Source organism: Oncorhynchus tshawytscha, linkage group LG20 (assembly GCF_018296145.1).
Source record: "Oncorhynchus tshawytscha isolate Ot180627B linkage group LG20, Otsh_v2.0, whole genome shotgun sequence".
NCBI classification, from domain to species: Eukaryota; Metazoa; Chordata; class Actinopteri; order Salmoniformes; family Salmonidae; genus Oncorhynchus; species Oncorhynchus tshawytscha.
Genome location: NC_056448.1, coordinates 13,892,215 through 13,914,596, shown reverse-complemented (window position 1 = coordinate 13,914,596; position 22,382 = coordinate 13,892,215). Strand labels below are relative to the sequence as shown.

General features: G+C 41.6%; 1 protein-coding gene across 1 annotated transcript in view; it reads left to right on the top strand.

Annotated features, from left to right (window-relative positions):
• Positions 1–18,063, top strand: part of antxr1b (ANTXR cell adhesion molecule 1b) — a 35,452-nt gene extending 17,389 nt beyond the window's left edge. Inside the window, exons 7-18 of the mRNA XM_042302228.1 lie at positions 1,009–1,077; positions 1,181–1,261; positions 1,465–1,525; positions 1,956–2,054; positions 4,916–4,985; positions 5,622–5,700; positions 5,900–5,995; positions 6,146–6,187; positions 6,846–6,941; positions 7,070–7,237; positions 11,545–11,625; positions 16,495–18,063. Coding sequence (XP_042158162.1) covers positions 1,009–1,077; positions 1,181–1,261; positions 1,465–1,525; positions 1,956–2,054; positions 4,916–4,985; positions 5,622–5,700; positions 5,900–5,995; positions 6,146–6,187; positions 6,846–6,941; positions 7,070–7,237; positions 11,545–11,625; positions 16,495–16,743 — 1,191 coding nt within the window. The 3' untranslated portion in view covers positions 16,744–18,063. The remainder of the gene's footprint in view (positions 1–1,008; positions 1,078–1,180; positions 1,262–1,464; positions 1,526–1,955; positions 2,055–4,915; positions 4,986–5,621; positions 5,701–5,899; positions 5,996–6,145; positions 6,188–6,845; positions 6,942–7,069; positions 7,238–11,544; positions 11,626–16,494) is intronic.
• Positions 18,064–22,382: the final 4,319 nt, after the last annotated feature.

Below are 22,382 nucleotides of genomic sequence, written 5' to 3'. Positions count from 1 at the left end.
GCTGCCTCTGATTGAGAATCATACCAGGCCAAACACAGAAATCCCAAAACATAGAAAAAGGAACATAGACAACCCACCCAACTCACACCCTGACCATACTAAAACAAAGACATAATAAAATAACTAAGGTCAGAACGTGACAGCAATATCTATCTATACACTCAGCGTGGGCCGAGTGGAAATAGTCAGCCACATTCCACAGGATATTCCAGTCCTGGAAGAGCAGAATTTCATACTCTACTCCCTGTCATCATATGTAATTATTATTACTAGAGTTGCCATTTCCATTTATCTCTACAGCTGGTTACATCAGTTGTTTCAGCTGGTCATTTCAGCCTTTTATTTACCGGATGTTTCAATCTTGTTTATACATTGGCCGGTGACCAGTGCTGCAGAACTTCCTAGACTTGATTAAATGTCATCAAGACCCAAGAAGTCATCATTGGCTGTGGAAGAACACTCGAAGCACTACATTTAACCATCAACAATCGATAGGGTGGACTGCTACAAAATCGCCTGCGCCATTATAGACAGCAAACGCCTGTGTCTCCAAACGTCAGTCACGACTTAAGGCTAAGTACCTGCACAAACCTGCAGTAAGTAAGCCTTGGACAAGTACGCATTGTCCGAGTCAGAAAATGCCCATACGGCCAAGAGCCTATCTTTCTGTAGTGTAAGGCAGCTCAATGTACATGTATACAGCCCCCGGACAGGACGCTAGTCTGCCACAGGGCCTTACTCCGAATCGATCTCCTTAATGTTCAGTGCCAATCTAACCACCAGGCCACTGAGTTGGTTGCACAAACTGAGAAGGCTAGACAGAAACCCATCTGTCTTGCAAGCCTTCCATAGATGCTTCATAAAACACATCCTCATCCTTTACGGATACACCTTTATACAGTGCATTGTGTTGGTTTTCAAAGTATCTGACACCACAAATGAAGTTCTCTCTACTTTGGTCAATATAGAGTTATAAAAGAGCTTTCATGTCTATTTGCGTGTCACTAGGCCGGCCGATCGCGTCAACTGGGTGCCTCTGTCTACTGTGTGGGAGTAAAAGACTTCAATGAAACCCAGGTGAGCCACATGTTTCTGTTGTGAGCAGGGGATTTAGCACTTGGCTAGTCTCACATTATTGTTATTACACTGTTATTAAATAAAACTTCTTCTCCCTCCCCAGCTTTGGACAATAGCTGACAGTAAGGACCATGTTTTCCCTGTAAATGATGGCTTTGAGGCACTGCAAGGAGCCATTGATTCCGTAAGTAGGGCAACAATGTCAGGGGCTGGTAGAATGATGTAAACATCTGTTCACTATTGTAAGGTATAGTTTCAACATGGTTGAAAGTATACCAAGGCATACGTACTTTCAACAAATCTAACTCTAACATATTTACAGTTTGTGCTGTTCACCACTGTCTCCATTATCCACATCTCTCTCTCTCTCTCTCTCTCTCTCCAAAGATCCTGAAGAGATCATGCATTGAGATATTGGCAGCAGAGCCCTCTAGTATCTGTGCAGGAGGTGAGTGGTGTATTGGAGTGGGTTTCATAATGGGCTCCAGCTGCATGACACTGCCACTTGTTTATTGATAAGCTGACGACACGGATCAATCCACTATGTGTTTCAACTGTGTCTAATGACACAGCAAGGGGGAAACAGATTGACTTAAATATGTGTTTGACTCTGTGTAAATGAAAAGTGCCAGCTGAAGATAAATAGGCACGGTTAAAACGTTACATCCTCTCTAGCTCAGCCTAGCCTGCATTTGGCCTGAATATTGTCCGATTTCAGATAATCACAGATCATTATGGATAATTGCTGAGCTTTTGGCCTCAGGAAATAAGGACTTGAAAATATTATTATCAACTGTAATTCCTCTTTACCAATGTTATCAAGGTGATCAAATGCCATTGATGATTCTCCCTGTTCCCTCCCTTTCATCCTGTCTTAGAGTCCTTCCAGGTGGTAGTGAAAGGAAATGGTTTCTCACATGCGCGTGAGGTGGGGAAGGTCCTTTGTAGCTTCCGCATCAATGACACTCTCACTTTGAGTAAGTGGAAGTTACGGTACCTACAATTTCCGACCATTAACCCTAATGAATCTCATCAGCAACACCCCTGTTTTTAATGAGCAGGAAACAATCTCTTTAACTTTCACACAGGATTCTAGGTGCAGGGTAATGAGGCTTAGAAAGACGTCTATTTCAGCAATGCCACAGTGCATTGGCTGTTATTGACTGTGTCATCAGGCTGTGTGAGGAAAAAGGCAAAGAGAAAGGATTTCAACCATCCTGAATGAAAGAGCTTAAAGGAATGAGCCTGAAAGAATACTCATTAGTTCAAGCAGGCACCAGAGTTGGCCTAGCTAGCAAATAACATTCTGAGAACCATATGTTTATTGGAGCTTGGTGAGAGCCTGGTTGTCCGATGGTTATTTTGCATACAACCTTCCACAACTTTCTGGGAATGATGCAGGATAGTGGCTTGGCGTTGGAACATTCTCACCACATTTAATAATTAAGGAATTTTGTTATTTTCTTGGTAATTCATTACTTTACCAGAATGTTTACTTGGGAGTTGAAACATAGTTACATTTCATTTAAATTTTGGTCATGTTCTAGGAACGTTCTCCAACTGGTTTGACATTGGGAATGTTCTCAAATTGTTTAGAGATGTTAAGAAACAACATTCTTCTGTGGGAATTTCACTATTTCAGCATAACATTTCCAACATGTTTCCCCATGGTTCAATTTAAGACGTTCTCAAATTGTTTTGAGAACGTTAAAACGTTCTATAAAACACAAGAAACCTTGAGTAAAGTTCAGAGAATGTTCTAAAAATGTTATTTAATATGCAGTCCATTCTCAGCATCAACAAAACTCTATCCTCTATCTTGTTAAGTGTGTTCAGGTGTGTTGGCCGCACCCACTAATTGGCCACACCTGATCTTAATGAGTGCTTGTTTCCTAATTAGGTCAGTTTGAATAGACTAAAATGAACAGCTTTGTATGTCAAAAAATGGCATGCTAGCCCCATCCTGGTTCCGCAGTGGACTAATTCTATAGCTAAAGACCAGAAGATTATGGGTTTTAATCTCACTAATGCTGTGTCACAATAAAAAAATACATGTTTTTGCATGATTAATATCGAATGAAATGTATTTCTATGTGTTCTATCTGTGCTTAGTTTTAAAAAGTTAACCCAAAATAAGGTAGCAGTATTGCTAAAAGTAAGAGCGTTAATTAAACCTCCCATGAAAACTTTAAAGGAACCAGAGTAAAACGTTCTCTGAACCTTGGGCCAATGTAGAGCAGCAGAATCCCACAAGGTGGCCTACACATGACAAAAAATGTGACTTTGGGCCAAGAAAGGACTTCTTTGCAACGCTGGTACAAACCTTTTGATGCAAGACCCTCACTGGCAGCAAATTACAACTAATGGAGTCTGCAGCAGTGCATTGACAGATCTGAGTTAGCGATGTAATGTGGTTTCTTTGTTCCTGTGCATTCATCCACAACTAATTTAGCACATCTGCTGTAGGCTGGGTGCCTCTGGGGATCAAGCCAGGTAAAAGGCTCTCTGAAGCTTCAAGAGCCAGGGTTTATTTCCTGTAAAGAAATTCTCATTTCCAATAGATCAGGGACTTGCAATCACATCCTTTGATAAGCAATCTTAAGTATAGAGAGCAGTCCAATTCTTACACTGAAGTCTAATTTCTGCATTCTTCCCTCAGGCAGTAGGGGAAATTGGGCTATGTTTGCCTTGGCCACAAGCAAGAGCAACCTGGTCTCATATGATTCTGTATGTAAATCCGAGACACCCATTTAGTATGATACTGTATGTTACGTTTCCTATGGTATCTAGTAATTTGTGGATGACCATCATCCATTTAGTATGATATGTTACGAATTCTACTTTGGTTTGCTAACATTAGCTAGCTGGCTAACATTAGCTAGGCTAGGGGTTAGGGTTAATGTTAGGAGTAAGGGGAAGGGTTAGGTAAAAGGGTTAAGGTTAGGGTTAGCTAACATGCTTAGTAGTTGCAAAGTAGCTAAAAAGTAGTAAGTAGTTTAAAAGTTACTAATTGGCTAAAATGCTAATGTTGTCCGTGATGAGATTCGAACAAGAACATTTTGGGTTGCTAGACCCACCCAGCCAACCACCCTCCTTTCATTTTTGCCTTAAGCAACCTTCTGCCTTATGTACTGTAACCAGACCAAATGTAACATATCATACTCATTTGAGTGTCCTGGATTTACATTTACTATGTTACACCTAGTCTATGAGACCAGGCTGTCAAGAGGGGTTTAGCATGCCTACTGTTCTTACAAATCCTAATGATTTTTGGTCTGTGTGTACACACACACACACACACACACACACACACACACACACACACACACACACACACACACACACACACACAGACACACACACACACACACAGAGCTTTCCTTCAGCTGGTTTAATACTTAAGGCTTCTCAGATGTACAGAGGGAATGTGGATCTCCTGACATTCTGTCAGCCAGGCTAAATAAACCATACTCACGCTGAAGGATTTCAGTTGATTTAAGGTCTAGAAAGACAATAACAAAGCAAGGAATTTTCACGATTTGTCTCAATGTATTTCAATTTGAACTATATTCTTTGAATCACTTTGAACTACAACTCGTTGTAATTATGCTAATTTAACTATAATTATTACATTAATACTACAGTGTGTAAATGAACTCGCTCCAGTACTCTATTTTGCTTGTTTTTGTTTTTATTTCCATGCACCTCTTGCTGAATGCATAGCTATAGGATTTCTAGTCTGGGGATTATCTATATACAGGTGACTTGTCTACTGTGTACAGTATTAGGTATTCATATACACACATAATCTAAAGTGTTATCTTCTATAATCCCATAGTGAAAAGGCCATTGGTAGTGAGAGACACCTACCTTCTGTGCCCAGCTCCCGTATTGGAAGAAGAAGGGACGTAAGTGACTCTTTAACTCTCACATCCCCACTGCTTTAATTGATGCATGTCAAACCCAACTCACGAAATGCAACCCATCTCTCTTGCTCTCAAGTCAATACAGTATTTTCTCAGAAAAGCAGCTATCCTTGGTCTCTGGAATGAAAAGAGGGATGTGTTGATTAGAGGAAAACAAATAAACAGTGTAGGTAATTATACCCTCCCTCACCTCTCAATTCCTCTCACCTCCTCCATCCCCCTTCTCCTCCCTCTCACCTCTCCCCTCCCTCTCACCTCCCCATCCCCTCTCTCTCTCTCTCACCTCTCCCCTTCCCCTCCCTCTCACCTATCCCCTCCCTCCCGCTCACCTCCCCATACCCTCTCTCCCTCCTTCTCACCTCCCCATCCCTTCTCTCACCTCCCTCCCTCCCTCCTCTCAATATCCTCTCTCACCTCTCCCTCCTCATCCCCTCTCTCTCACCTCTCCATCTCCTTCCCTCTCACCTCCCCATTCCCTCTCTCACACATCCTCTCACCTCCCCATCCCCTTTCACCTCCCCCATCCCCTTTCTCTCACCTCTCCCCTCACTCTCACCTCCCCATCCGCTCTTTCACCTCTCCCTCCCTCCCGCTCATCTCCCCTATCACCTCCTTCAGGGAAGCTACCCTCCACGTCAGTATGAACAATGGCTTGAGTTTCATATCTAGCTCCGTCACCATCACCACAGTCAGCTGTGTAAGTACCAACCCTTCTCCACCTCTCTACACAGGAAAATCTCTCAACCATGGTTACTTGGAGTATTGTGCTTCTAATAGAATGGTTTATTTTAGTACTTTTCTCTTCTGTATCTATTCCTAGGAGGTGATAGAGCTTGTGTTCAAGCAGAGTAAGTACACCCGGTTCTAACCTTATTTCCTCTCCCTGCCTCCCCTAGTCTGATGGGACGTTCTTGGCCATAGCTCTGCTCATCCTGCTGCTCCTGCTGATGCTGGCTCTGCTCTGGTGGTTCTGGCCTCTCTGCTGCACAGTGGTAACATCTCTCTCATTATCAACCTCTCTCATTCAAAACAATTTCCTGTACCCAAGCAGAGACTCTGCCATGTATGCATGTGTCAATAGGATAGTCATTAACTCCTGTGGAACAGAATGTTAGGATTCTGTGTCTTTTCCATCTTTGCAGATCATCCACGAGCCTCCACCTCCAGTAATGGAAGACAGCTCAGTGAGTAGAGCTTTTTTTCTTCTTACTTACTGTCTCTAGGCCCGTGCCTCCTGTAGAGTTGAAACGCCACTATCATCCCATAAAATCAGACTCTCTGTGTGTCTCTCTGTCTCCTGTTGTCCGATCTGAAAACAGCCGGCAGCCTCTACCTCAAAGAGCTCTGAGAACCTGTAGAAGCATAATAGGGATTAGACTGAGTTCTTGACTCACAGTTGACATTTTCCATTTTGACCCGACACAAGTTCCACTCAATGGTGCTGGATGCAGCCAGGACCAGACTGGGCAGATTGTCTGATCTTGTTTTGTTTTTTTAAAATGTTTTTTCTGTCCGGTAAACTGGATAGCAGCCCAGCTCTTTAGGTAGAGAGGAGTTTAGTTATGCTACAAGTTTAGTTACAAATATTTTCAGGCTCTCAGACGTGGTTGGAGCTTCTAACAGGATGACTCCCAGGCCACACCACACAGGGATGCCATGCTTGTGAGACTTGGTTGAACATGATCAGGACATCAAGTTTAGCGTGATGCCTGCCTTACTTGTTTGGCACAATACCACTGGTATTGTTGACTTGAACTGGCTGAAGGGAGTAGTAGGCATCTGATATTATGAACATTTTAGGGCAAAGCTACCATCTGAGGGATCTATTTTTCCCCGTGTTAGGATGAGGATGAGGATGGGTGTCCCAAGAAGAGGTGGCCCACTGTGGATGCCTCATACTACGGTGGCCGAGGTGTTGGTGGCATCAAGAGAATGGAGGTGAGAAAGACATTCACTGACTGTTGTACTCGGCCTGGTGTGCCCTTCATCCAACTACGGCTCAGCTCTGCTCATTATAATACCATTCCCCTGCCACTGACTGGCTGCTGTTGCTTGTCCTTGCTCAGGTCCGCTGGGGTGACAAGGGTTCCACTGAGGAGGGGGCCAAACTGGAGAAAGCCAAGAATGCCCGTGTCAGGATGCCAGAGCAGGAGTTTGACATGCCACTAACACACACTTTCAACAATGGCATTCACAAACCAATCAGTCCCCAGAAGTGGTACTCTCCTATAAAGGTATTGTATCCAGCTAGCATATTTGGTTCCTTGGAAGTTGTGTGAAGCTATTATAGGTAATAAAATAATGTTCTGAGAACATGTTTCAATAAGACATCTAATAACACTGCTAGCTTAGGTTAACTGTTTTGAACTCCAAATACAGAGAGGACACATGGACATTCCTTCGCTTAGGCATTAATCATGCAAATACATCCCTTTTTTTTATTGTGGCATGGCCTCAGTGAGATTCAAACCCATGATCTTCTGTTTTCTATCCATGGAATTAGTCCACTGCACCACCGGGATGGAGCTAGCATCTCATGTTTTTTTAACACATACAAAGCTTTTCATTTTAGTCTATTCAAACAGGCCCACTTTCAAAGGAAACAAGACTCATTAAGATCCGGTGTGCCCCATTAGTGGGCGCGGCCAACACACCTGAACACACTTAACAAGATAGAGGTTAGTGAGAGTTTTGTTGACGGTGAGGACAGAATGTATATGTTTTAAAATAACATTCTTAGAATGTTAATGTTTTCTAGAACGTTGTTTCTTAATGTTCTTGAAACAATTTGAGAACATTACTTTAAATAGAACCATGAGGAAACCTGTAGGAAATGGGCCTTATGCACATTCCATGATCGAACGTTCTAAACACACTTCCTATCGGTTTGGCAATTTCCGGTCAGTCTAGTTGTTATCGACGATATAACGTTACTACCACTATGTCGCAGTTTTTTTACTAGGTGTCTTCAGGACTTGCTTCAAATTAATATTGTACATCGAATTGTTACATCAGCCTCCAAGACTCCAGCTAGCAAGATTGAAAAGGGGTTCAAGATGTATATAGGAAGCTACATAGACAACTATGAAGGTGAGTACCAAGTCAGTGACATATATAACGTTAGCTAGCTACACTCATTAGCTAGCTAATTTAACTATTAACTGTAATTAGCTAGTTAGTAAAATGACGTGACTGAATCTACCTGAGAATGTGTATGTTTTCGTTAGCTTGGTTAAGTTATGCTTGCTAGCTATATTTGCTAGCTAAAAATAATTGTTATTCATGTCTTCTACACAGTATCTAACAAATACACATTGACAGGAGAGATCACTGTGAGGGCTGCCTGCCACAGGTCCATGAGGAAGAGTGAAAAGCCGCACAGCATGAGAGTAGAGAAAGGTTATAGATAGCTACTAGGGACCTTGTTAAACATCTCCTGTGAGACACTGTCATCGTGGTCAAAATGTGTTGGAGACAAGTGTCAACGTTTAATCTTATCAGTAGATAGATATTAAGTATGGGTCCCAATCCCAATTTAGAATTGCCCACTTAACAGGTTATTTGGTAAAGATATGTTGATGCACTGTTTGGTAGTTTTGTTACTGAAACACAATGTATTCCTGTATAGTTAAATGAGCCCCTGGTTAAGAAGACTAGACACTACTATGTTTATTGTTATTCATTCTCACTTCAGTCTTCCATCACACTAATCTTCACAGATGGTGTTAAAGCACTCCGTACCAGTGATAGTGGTCCAAAGTCACTGCTTCTGTGTTGCAGGAAGTGTTCTGTGTATGCAGACCATGGAGATGAAGAGGGGGCTGGCCATGGAGCCAGTGGCTGTACAGGAGTACTGCACACTGAAGAATGTTAACTTCTTTCCATGTGGCTTCGTAGTGCACCAAGATGCTCCGTGGTTAGGATCCTCTCCAGATGGAATCATATTTGATCCCAGTGTGAGACCACACTGTCAGAGCAAAAACCAAGCCATGAGATCGAAGGAATTGTCCATAGAGCTCCTAGACAGAATTGTGTCCAGGCACAGATATGGGGAAGGGTACCAAAACACTTCTGCAGCATTGAAGGTCCCCAAGAACACACTTGCCTCCATCATTCTTAAATGGAAGAAGTTTGGAACTACCAAGACTCTTTCTAGAGCTAGCCACCTGGTCAAACTGAGCAATTGGGGGAGAAGGGCCTTGGTCAGGGAGGTGACAAAGAACCTGATGGTCACTCTGACAGAGCTCTAGAGTTCCTCTGTGGAGATGGGAGAACCTTCGAGAAGGACAACCATCTCTGCAGCACTCCACCAATCAGGCCTTTATGTTAGAGTGGCCATACGGAAGCCACTCCTCAGTAAAAGCATATGACAGCCCTCTTGGAGTTTGCCAAAAGGCACCTAAAGACTCTCAGACCATGAGCAACAAGATTCTCTAGTCTGATGAAACCAAAATTGAACTCTTTGGCCTGAATGCCAAGCATCACGTCTGGAGGAAACCTGACACCATCCCTACGGTGAAGCATGGTGCTGGCAGCATCATGCTGTAGGGATGTTTTTCAGCGGCATGGACTGGTATACTAGTCAGGATCGAGGCAAAGATCAACGGTGCAAAGTACATGAGATCCTTGATGAAAACCTTCCAACAGGACAATGACAATAAGCACACAGCCAAGACAACGTAGGAGTGGCCTTGGGACAAGTCTCTGAATGTCCTTGAGTGGCCCAGCCAGAGCCCGGCTTAAACACAATCTAACGTCTCTGGAATGACCTACAAATAGCTCCCCATCCAACCGGACAGAGTTTGAGAGGATCTGCAGAGAGGAATGGGAGAAACTCCCCAAATACAGGTGTGCCAAGCTTGTAGCGTCATACCCAAGAAGACTAGGCTGTAATCGATGCCAAAGGTGCTTTAACAAAGTACTGCGTAAAGGGTCCGAATAGTTATGTAACTGTAATATTTTATTTATTAAATTTGAAAAAAAGTTTTTGCTTTGTCATTATGAGGTATTGTAAGTAGATTGATGAGGAAAAAAATATAATTTAATACATTTTAGAATAAAGCTGTAACAAAATGTGGAAAAAGTCAAGGGGTCTGAATACTTTCCGAATGCACTCTATATACTGTATATATTAGACATTTTGCACTTGATAACCTATCAATCAGGGTTGGGGTCCATTAGGAAAATTCTGAATTGAATTCAAACTATTAATTTGAATTGGCCACACCCCACAGGAAGCAGAATTTGAAATGAATTTAAATTAAATGAAATAGAATTCAATTCAAAGCAATTCAACTGAGAAGTGAAACCTGAGTCATTTCTTTGACAAATATTTTATCAAAAGTATATGCCACATACAGTACTAATTCAAAGAATACACATACCATTTGAAATATTAGTTTGATTGTAACTCAAAGACCTCATACAGTATTTTTTTTTGTCATGAGATGTTGGGGCTCTCAAGTGGCGCAGCGGTCTAAGGCACTTCATCCCAGTGCTTGAGGCATCACTACAGATACTCTGGTTCAAATTCAGGCTGGAGCACAACTGGCCGTCATTGGGAGTCCCATAGGGCGGCGCACAACTGGCCCAGCGTCATCCGGTTTGGCCGGTGTAGGCCATCATTGTAAATAAGAAATGTGTTCTTAAATGACTTGCTTAGTTAAATAAAGGTTACATTTGAAAAAAGAATATATACAAATATTACATGTTTCCCTCCCATACTACAATGTCCAATCGAATGCATTCTGGGAAATGTGTTTTTTTCTGATATTTAAAAACATTAAGGGAATTATTAATCATTATAGACAACCCACAACACAATCTTATAATATTTCCAGACCTCTAATTGTTTTAGGAGAATGAGAATGTTTCAACCTTATGCTACCTGGTATAAACATTTTCATGGTGATGTGTAGTATAAATAAGCCTTTTAAATGTAATTTAATTACATTCTACTTCCTCTAATTCAAATTATGCTTCCTGTGGGGTGTGGCCAATTCAAATTCAATTAAGATTTAAGAATTGAATTGGAATTAAAGAGATTCGCAAACTCAATTCAGAATTGACTCCAACCCCTACCAAAACCCAATCTATGATCAAAACACTTCTTAATTAGTTGCAGCCTTCCTGTAGTGTCATTGTTTCCAGGAAGTTTGCTTCAAAACATCAGTCAGCTGGATGAGTGGTTATATGAACCAGACATGAACTGAAATGACCCCAGGAAGATGAGATCTGCAGAGCAGAGGGAAGCTGGTACTAGTCCCAACACAATACATTCTTTGCCCTTTATCTCTACTGACTATTATGTCATGGAGCACAGCTTTTGATAGTCAAACAGCACCAGACAGTCAGCCAGCCAGACACACACAGATAGTTGTTAGACTGATCTAAAGACCTGTTTACTGGCATATACAGAATAGAAACAAACCAGAGTGGAGTAAAGCATCTGACAGGCATTCAGGCAGACAATATTGTTATCATCATATTGTCATCTATGTGACATTCTTCTCTTTCATCTACTGTGCCCATCTCTGTTCAGGGCAAGCTGGATGCTCTGTGGGTGTTTCTGAGGAAAGGCTATGATAGGGTGTCTCTGATGAGACCCTATCCTGGAGACAAGGTAAGACACAAAAAACAAACGGGATAGAGAAAGACACGTCCCACACTTGCTACCAGCTGTCACTGCACTGTACGGGATGATACGAGGATATGCAGAGTCATGGAAGGTACTTTTAGCAACTCATTAAGAAAGCCAGTGTGTGACTGAGGCTTACATGTAGGTCAGAGAAGGATAGCTTCCAGGGGCTTTTCCTTCAGAGCTCTTCTAAGGGATGGTAAGGCCCACTGGCCCAGCACTTCATTATACTGTTATGTAAGAAAATTATTTTTAAAAATGCAATCAGATGAAACCGTTTAGGAGGTAGAGACCACAATATGTAATGCCTAGGCCCACTCCGTTGCAAATCCTCAACAGAAAGAACTCAAACCCCTGGAAAATTATGGGAAAGAATGTCTGGAGCCAAGACCACAGTCAGAGGAGCAAAGCAGACAGAATGGAAAATAGAGAGGGGGAGGCTTCAGTACCATCTTTATTTTTTATTCTCTTTTTGCACTTTACATTTTTTTTTGCAATGGTTCTTCCAGCAGTTCTTTCTAACTTTTTTTCTCCATCAAAACTATTCCACCAGGCAGCTGAGGAGAGGGAATTTTGATGAACTCCTTACAAACTCATCACGTTGGCAATTTTGGAAGCCAATTAAAGCTTTTAAATGCCTTCAATGCCCATTTCTTCATTAAATCTGCCCGGGCCAAATGCTTTTAAAACACTTCCAGCCAGGCAGTAAATAATCCACTAGAAAGGTTGCAGCTGATTGTAATAATAACGGTGTACAGACAGAGCGGCTGTGAGGAAGGCATAACGTATCCTGGCATATACAGGCTGAAGAAGCTGAGGTGCTAATATTGCTCCAACCTGAAGGAATGTGTTTAAATCTGCTGAAGCCATTAAGGACCGATGACTAGTCACTACCCACATCCCCACCTTCCCGTAACTCAAGCCTAGCTGAGAGTTTTGTTTTTATATGGCCTCAATGACAGCTGTGGATAGTAGGATAGGGCGAACCATCCACACAATTTCCTCCCCATCTTTCATAAGCTGTTGCTACCTCATTAAATCTCCATGTTGTTTTTATGACTGAATTGAACATTTCCAGCCAAACAAAAGACAAGATGGAGTCAGCATAATATTCAGAAAGGAAAACAATGAACATGATAATGAGAGATTGGTCATACTAATTAGAATATGTTCAAAGATTCACCAATGCAGGACACATACATTAACATTGAGGAAAATACATGGTCAGTAACAGGCCTCATTAGGATATGAGTTGATGATAATGTATCCACGATAACAATCCGGACATACCCCAAAAGAATGGAGATATCCGTACCATGCTAGAGCCCGTACTGCAGCATTCAATGTCAGCAGAATGAACCCCGATGACTCCATGGTGTGTGACATGTACAAGGCAAGCATGTACAAGCTCCACAAATCCATTAGGGATGCAAAAAGTTCATACAGACTCAAACTTCAATTGATGTTCGGACAACTCAGACTCTCAAAGCATCTGGCAAGGACTACAGACCATCACGGACTACAAAGGCAAATCCAGCTGTGGTACCCACCAAAGCCTCCCTCCCAGACGAGCTCAACACATTCTATGCTCGCTTCGAGGCCATCCTGGAGGACTCTCGCTGCTCCGGGCGACCAGGTGCTTTCGCTCTCCGAGGCTGATGTGAGGGAAAACTCTCAGGAGTGAACACCTAGATGACATCCCTGGCTGCTTCTTCAGAGTGTGTGCTGACCAGCTGGCATACGTCTTCTCTGACATCTTCAACCTGTCCCTCTTCTAGGCTGTAGTCTCCACCTGCTTCAAGGAGACCATCATCATCCCAGTAACCAAAGAAAAACTAAGTGACATGCCCAAATGACTATCGCCCCCATCGCACTCACTCCATCATGAAGTGCATCGAAAGGCTGGTCGTGGCCCACATCAAGGCCCAGGCGCACTGGACCCACTCCAATTTACCTACTGCTCCAACAGATCCCTGGAAGATGCCATTTCCATCTCTATTCATACGGATGTTACACATCTGGACAAAAGGAACCCTTATGTGAGAATGCTGTTCATTGACTACAGTTCAGCATTCAACACTATTGTTCCCTCCATGTCAGAGCCCTGGGTCTGGACACCACCCTCTGCAACTGGATCCTGGACTTCCTGATAGGCAGACCAGACCACAGGTTGTGAGGATTGGCAACAACACATCCTCCACACTGACTCTTAACACAGGGCCCCCCCAGGGGTGTGTCCTCAGCTCTCTACTGTACTCCCTGTTAGAGGTCTTCATTGATCCACCTGTACCCAAATACCCGAGACACGATCCGGGACCTGAGCGGGTTCAGATCCAAAATTCTAAATAATGTCACAGGTCTGGGTCGGATCTGATATGATTGTCACAGGTCTTGGGGTAGGTGTAATTTTAACGGACTTGTTCAAAAGTTTGGGGTCACTTAGAAATATCCTTGTTTTTAAAAGAAAAGCAATTTTTTTGTCCATTAAAATAACATAAAATTGATCAGAAATACAGTGTAGAGGTTGTTAATGTTGTAAATGACTATTGTAGCTGAAAACAGCATAATAAGGCATGGCCCCATGTCGCAAGGATCTGTACACAATTCTTGGAAGCTGAACATGTCCCAGTTCTTCCATGGCCTGCATACTCACCAGACATGTCACCCATTGAGCATGTTTGGGATGCTCTGGATCAACGTGTACAACAGAGGGTTTCAGTTCCCACCAATATCCAGCAACTTCACACAGCCATTGAAGTGGAGTGAGACAACATTCCACAGGTCACAATCAACAGCCTGATCAACTCTATGCGAAGGAGATATGTCGCGCTGCATGAGCCAGATGGTGGTCACACCAGATACTGACTGGTTTTCTGATCCACGGCCCTACTTAATTTTGACTTATTGTGGGAAAGAAGAAGCCTTGTGAAATCATGTGAAATCCATAGATTAGGGCCGAATGAATATATTTCAATTGACTAATTTCCTTATATGAACTGTAGCTCAGTAAAATTGTTAATTGTTGCATGTTGCATTTATATTTTTGTTCAGTGTAGTCCACTCATCCATTCCCCTATGACAGTGTAGAAGTAGTACCATAACCTGTCCAATAAATGGCAAGGTGTAGGCCTGTTCAAAGCACAAACAAATCTGGATTCTGTGATTTTAATATTGTGGTATCTGGATCAGAATGATCTTATCTGATCCTTTTCTGAAAATCTTGGTCAAAATCAATCAGATTGTATGAAAAATGGGATTACAGTATCCAGGTCATTCTAAATCAAATCAAATGTTATTTGTCACATACACATGGTTAGCAGATGTTAATGCGAATGTAGCGAAATGCTTCTGCTTCTAGTTCTGACAATACAGTAATATCCAACGAGTAATCTAACCTAACAATTTCACAACAACTACCTTATACACACACAAGTGTAAAGGAATGAATAAGAATGTAAATAAAAAAAATATGAGTGATGGTATAGAACGGCATAGGCAAGATGGTATAGAGTACAGTATATATATATGAGATGAGTAATGTAGGGTATGTAAACATTATATAAAGTGGCATTGTTTCTTATCCTAATTAAATGTCAAATTTGACACTACTCAATATAACAACTGACTGGATACATTTACCCTACATGATCAAAAGTATGTGGACGCCTGTTCGTTGAATATCTCATTCCAAAATGATGAGCATTAATATAAAGTTGGTCCCCCCTTTGCTGCTATAACAGCCTCCACTCTTCTGTCAAGACTTTCCTCTAGATGTTGGAACATTGCTGCGGGGACTTGGTTCCATTCAGCCACGAGAGCATTAATGAGGTCGGGCACTGATGTTGAGCAATTAGGCTTGGCTCGCAGTCAGTGTTCCAATTCATCCCAAAGGTGTTGAGGTCAGGGATTTGTGCAGGCCCTGTCAAGTTCTTCCACACCAATCTTGACAAACCATTTCTGCATGGATCTCGATTTGTGCACCACGAAAAAAAGCCCCAGACCATTATTCCTCCTCCACCAAACTTTACAGTTGGCACTATGCATTGGGTCAGGTAGCTTCCTGGAATCTGCCAAACCTAGATTCGCCCGTTGGACTGCCAGATGGTGACACGTGATTCACCACTCCACTGCTCCAGAGTCCAATGGCGACAAGCTTTACACCACTCCAGCCGATGCTTGGCTTTGCGTATGGTGAGGTTAGGCTTGTGTGAGGCTGCTCGGGACAGCTCTACCAGGGCAGAAATTTGACAAATTGACTTGCTGGAAAAGTGGCATTTTATGATGGTGCCATGTTGAAAGTAATTGAGCTCTTCAGTATGGCCATTGTACTGACAATGTTTGTTTGAGATTGCATGGCCGTGTTCTCAATTTTATACACTTTTCAGCAATGGGTGTGGCTGAAATAGCTGAATCCACTAAGGGGTGTCCACAGTATACTGCAGTAAATTTAACGTAATGAAGCTTTAATTATCAGAATAAAGAGTTTTTTTTTAAGCCTCCCCATTTTAGTTACATTTGAAATATCTCTGTTGTAGTGCCTTTCACCTTTCTAAATCCACCCTTTCTGTGGGTTCAAGATTATCCTGATTTTCTGCATCAAAACTATATTAATCACTGCCTTTAGAATTTTGAAAAACACGAAATCAACATTTAGTCCTGATTCAAGGTCAGATTGGATTACTGAATCCTTATCCGGAAGTTCAGAATGTAATTTTTTTCGTTTTTAAATAACAAATTCTAACATTTAATCGAATTCGATTGCTAAAATTGAAAAAGGTTTTTAATAAACTGGGCCCTGATGACTGCCTCTTATTGCTCTCTTCCCTGTTTTTATCCCCCTCTCCTAATTTACAGGGCAGGTGCATTAGCTTCACCCGGGTGAAATCCTACCCGGCTCCTCGTTATCCAATCTACCACCAGCCCTCAACGCCAATCTACAGTCTGCCTCACACCTACAGTCACGCTTCCTCACATGGCAACCTCTCCCACATGCCCCCCTCTCCCACCTCCACTCTTCCACCCCTGCCATCCACTCCCCTCCGTCCTGCATCACCCCCTCCTTACACCCCCATCCAAACCAAGCTCTGCCCCCAACTTCTGTAAGTCCTCCCCTACCTGCTGCTCCACCCAACCCTCCACCTGTTTTTTCTCAGGCCCCACCCTCATGCAGAGCCCCTCCCCCTTCCCGCCCTCCCCCACACCCATCTGACCAATTTCTCTGAGGAAAAAGAAAGGAAGGCAGGCCAATGCATCTGTTAAAGAACTGAGCTGCAAGGACCCTGAGGGCCCCTGAAAATGTCCCGAATACTGTGCCTTTCTCTTCTCCACCAATCCAAACCACTATCAACAGATTGACAGGCAGGACAGCAAGTCCAGCTCTACTTCACTCAACGGTTCAGAAAGAAGCTGAGCAATTGATCTGTAAAACGAAGTTCCATTAGATTTTCCATGTTCTCTATTCTAACTGATCAGGAAGTTGTATAATTTTTTACTGTAAGACTCACAAGACTACAGTGAAGTTAATACCAACTCTTTACTGCTTTGCTTAATCAATGGAAACAGAATATTGACATCTTTAGCAGAAGGGATAAACAAAGTATTTCACAAGTTAAAAGATCAATGGCTCAGCTTTTAACTCTGTCTTTTATGTGTTATATAGGTACATCTTACATGTTGATTGATACAAACCTATGTGTATTATGGATGAATCACTGAATGAATTTTTTTTATAAATCAATCAATAAGTATATTGCAAGGAATGACAAACATGTCAAACACATTAGCAATGAGGGAAAACCTCTGACTGGGGAAGAATGGATTACTTTATTTGCTTGTTTACACAGAAATCATGTGAAGAGTTTTTAAAGCCAAAGGAATGAAAAGCATGTCCTGTGGACTGTTAAATGCACAATATGTGATTTCAACAGCCGGATCCTGCTACTTGAGCTGATGGATGGAGCTTATTGATATTTTGAACCTTTACATTGTTACAAAAAAACATTAGCAACCTTAGATATTGGGTTATGACAGTTGTACTGAGCTCATACGACATTATTGTAATATATGTCATTAATTCAAATTACCATTGGAAATCTCCAAATCTGACAGATTATGCTTTTAAAATCAGCATGGCTGACCTACCATTGGCCAAATCAGGGACCAGCCAGAGCACACTGACCTTTTGACGTGACCTTTGGCTGTTGTTAAATGGGGAATTTTGGTTGTGTAACCATTCCTACAGCAGAACTAGGAATGAGGATCTCTGTGAATCCACTAGGGTCTAATTCCATTTCCAATCCAGATAAGTGTGTATTGAATGTGCTTACTGAGTACCTCCAATTAATGTATAGAATGTACAGAATGTATCCAAAACTAGCCAGGCCTTTTTTTTCAGATTGTAATAAAATTGAATTTCAGAACAAAGATGGCCTGTTATGTCATTCATTATCACTTTTGCTGATAAGCTTCACCTATATTCTAGAACTAACCAAAATTACATACTGCATGAGAACAGAGTAGACGGATAAAGTTCAGGAAAAGTAAGGACGCTGTAGGCTATTTCATACGGAGTACTTAACGTCAAACAGAATGCGTCTCAGAGGAAATAGCTAGACATGAATAATGCATTGAGAAGTCTGTACTGGGTTTGAGGTGAGACTGATAAATCAGTAAATAGGCCCTGTACAATGAGCTTTATGTGTTTGTAATATCATTTTAGATGAACTCTCATGTTATCTCCCACTGCTCTCCCAGTTCATCTTCCCTGGCCCAGATAGACACACAAGAGGTGCGTTCAGTACAACAAAACAGAAACGGTACTGTACTGATCGACCAGTTGAAAAACTACGAGATTATGGTGGCTTAGAGGGTTAATGTGTATGTAGTGGGCTGCACACAAGTTTTGAAAATCACATCCATACGGATCAGGCCATACCCACCAAACAGAAGCAAACATACTTCAAAGGCTGTTGAAGAATGGTGAGCACCGTTTGAAAGTGGTTTTCCTTTAACTTTCTACCTGGGCTTTACCCCTTTCATATTTATTTTGATCCTGACAAACTCCCCAGTTCCTGCCAATGACAAGCATATCCATAACATGATGCTGCCACCACAATATTTCAAAATAGAGAGGGCTTCACGTTGTTTTGTTGTATTTGATTTGACCCAAACCTGTAGTTTTTAATTTAGAATGGATAACAGAATGGAAGTTTGTAATGGAATTTTTAACACAGGCTCCTTCTTTTCACTTTATCATACAGGCCAGTAATGTGGAGTGAATGCAATGTTTTTGATCCCTTAGTGTTTAAGTATTGTGGTGGCAGCATCATGTTATGGGTATGCTTGTCACTGGCATATACTGAAGACTGTGATAAAATCAAAAGAAATATGAAATGAGAACAAAGCCCAGATAAAAAGTTAAAGGAAAGCCTTCCTCTTCTGAAAATCGAACCCTGGGATAGAGTTTTATTTTTGAGCATGGCAATTACACAAATTTGAATGCCAAAACACACTAGAATGGCTTTCCAAGGGGTGTTGAGTGTTCGTGAATGGTCCAGTCTCAGTCCTGACTAAAATCAGCTTAAAAATCAGAAACAAGGCTTGAATATTGTTGTCCATCAATGATTCCCATCCAAATTTACTTGAGCTTCAGCAATTGTGACCCCAAAAAAGTGATATACAGTATGTTGTACAAGGTTGGTAGAATCTTTTTCAAAAGGATTCACTGCTGTAATGGCTGCCAAAGGTGCTTCCACCAAGTATTAACTCCCGAGTGTGAAGACATACGCAATTGATACATCCTCATTTTGTATTATGTTAGTCATTTAAAAAAAAAAGCTCTATATTTTTTTCCATTAGTTTATGTAGATCGATAGGAATACAAAATGTAATTTAATCCATTTTATGATTACATTTTGAGGCAGCAACATGTGAAGACTGTGCAAGGGGTATGTAGACTTTCATTAGCGACTGTACTGTATATCCTTAATACCTCTGGATATAACCACCATCTGCCAAGACCCGGTGCAGTGTTCCTGCCAGCACAGAGATGATACACCTGCTCTATATGATTCATGCCCCAAGCTACCTATGCTTAGAACACTTCCTGGATGCTGACCAAATCATTTGCTTGAGTAAGCCACTGTTAACTCTTTAAGGCGAAATAGAAAATGCTTATCCAAATATTTCCCAGACATGACACTATGCAAATCTTATTAGTAACCCTAACATGTAATCCATATTGCTTTAGTCCTCAACTGGCAGCTTCATTAAATAGTACCCGCAAAACACCGATCTCAACATCAACAGTGAAGAGGTGACTCCAGGATGATGGCCTTCTAGGTAGAGTTGTAAAGAAACAGCCATATCTCAGACTGGCCAATAAAAAAGAAAAGATTAAGATGGGCAAAAGAACACAGACACTGGACAGAGGAACTCTGCCTAGAAGGCCAGTGAAGTAATCTTTCACTGTAACACAATTCCAGTGGGTCAGAAGTTTACATACACTAAGTTGACTGTGCCTTTAAACAGCTTGGAAAATTCCAGAAAATGACGTCATGGCATTAGAAGCTTCTGATTGACTCAAATGATGTCAATTAGCCTATTGGAGAGGTACCTGTGGATGTATTTCAAGGCCTACCTTCAAACTCAGTGCCTCTGCTTGACATCATGGGAAAATCAAAATATATCCGCCAGGACCTCAGAAACAAAATTGTAGACCTCCACAAGTCTGGTTCATCCTTGGGGGCAATTTCCAAACGACTGACGGTACCACGTTCATCTGTACAAAAATAGTACACAAGTATAAACACCATGGGACCACACAGCCGTCATACCGCTCAGGAAGGAAACGCGTTGTCTCCTAGAGATTAACATACTGTGGTGCGAAAAGTGCAAATCAATCCCAGAACAACAGCAAAGGACCTTGTGAATATGCTGGAGGAAACAGGTACAGAAGTATCTATATCCACAGTAAAACGAGTCCTATATCGACATAACCTGAAAGGCCGCTCAGCAAGGAAGAAACCACTGTTCCAAAACCGCCATAAAAAAGCCAGACTACGGTTTGCAACTGCACATGGGGACAAAGATCGTACTTTGTGGAGAAATGTCCTCTGGTCTGATGAAACAAAAATAGAACCATTTGGCCAGAATGACCATTGTTATGTTTGGAGGAAAAAGGGGGATGCTTGCAAGCCGAAGAACACCATCCCAAACGTGAAGCACGTGGGTGGCAGCATCATGTTGTGGGGGTGCTTTGCTGCAGGAGAGACTGGTGCACTTCACAAAATAGGTGGTATCATGAGGAGGAAAATTATGTGGATATATTGAAGCAACATCTCAAGACATCAGTCAGGAAGTTAAAGCTTGGTTGCAAATGGGTCTTCCAAATGGACAATGACCCCAAGCATACTTCCAAAGTTGTGGCAAAATGGCTTAAGGAAAACATAGTCAAGGTATTGGAGTGGACATCACAAAGACCTTACCTCAATCCTATAGAAAATGTGTGGGTAGAACTGAAAAAGTGTGTGCGAGCAAGGAGGCCAACAAACCTGACCCAGTTACACCAGCTCTGTCAGGAGGAATGAGACAAAATTCACCAAACTTATTGTGGGAAGCTTGTGGAAGGCTACCCGAAACATTTGACCGAAGTTAAACAATTTAAAGGCAATGCTACCAAATACTAATTGAGTGTATGTAAACTTCTGACCCACAGGGAATGTGATGAAAGAAATAAAAGCTGGAATAAATAATTCTCTCTACTATTATTTCACATTCTTAAAATTAAGTGGTGATCCTAACTGACCTAAGACACGGAATTTTTACTAGATTTAATATCAGGAATTGTGAAAAACTGAGTTTAAATGTATTTGGCTAAGGTGTATGTAAACTTCCGACTTCATCTGTACAACTGGTCTACTGCTACATGTGAGCCCCAATTGTCATAAAATTGTGTAATTCCACATATCAGTCCCAATTTATACACAGGTCTACACCTGTACTTCAGGTCCAAATTACACACGGTACTAAAGTCTGCACCTGTGCTTGAATCCAATTAGTCAACTAAGCCTGGCCTGAGCCGGAATACTCAAACTGTAAACCAAGTCTACCCCTGCACCTCAGCTCAAGTACAAACCAGGTCTACACCTTTGACTGAGTCCCAATACTAATTTAAACCAGATCTACACCTCCATATCTCAGCCCAAATACCCATAAAAACCAGGTGTACACCTGTGGCTATGTCCCAGTACTCTGATAAACCAGGTCTATCCTTGTGAAAGAGATACTAAACACACCTATTGGCATTATATATTTAAGTTATATTACACTAATTGAGTGTATGGGTCTACACATGGCCAATTCTCCCTGAAATAACACAATATGACATTTACAATTAAAATCATTGATTTAAATGTGTTTGGCTAATGGATAATGGTAAAATCATCTACAAGATCATCTTGATCATGTATATCCATTATCTAACTCAACTTCAATCTATTGAAAAATAAATAATCTGCTATGAATTTAGAGCCACTATATTTTCCCATTGGTCACAAATGTGACCACTAAGATATTTTCATATACCACGAGCATCAGGGATGCAATGTATCAAAAATGAAGGCACATATGTAAACTAGACCCTTTAAAAATGACAGGTACAAGGACAATATTTGAACATTTCAACAATGTATGTTTTTTTTTAAACAGTTGAACACAGACTTCTAGTACCAAATGTTTCTGTA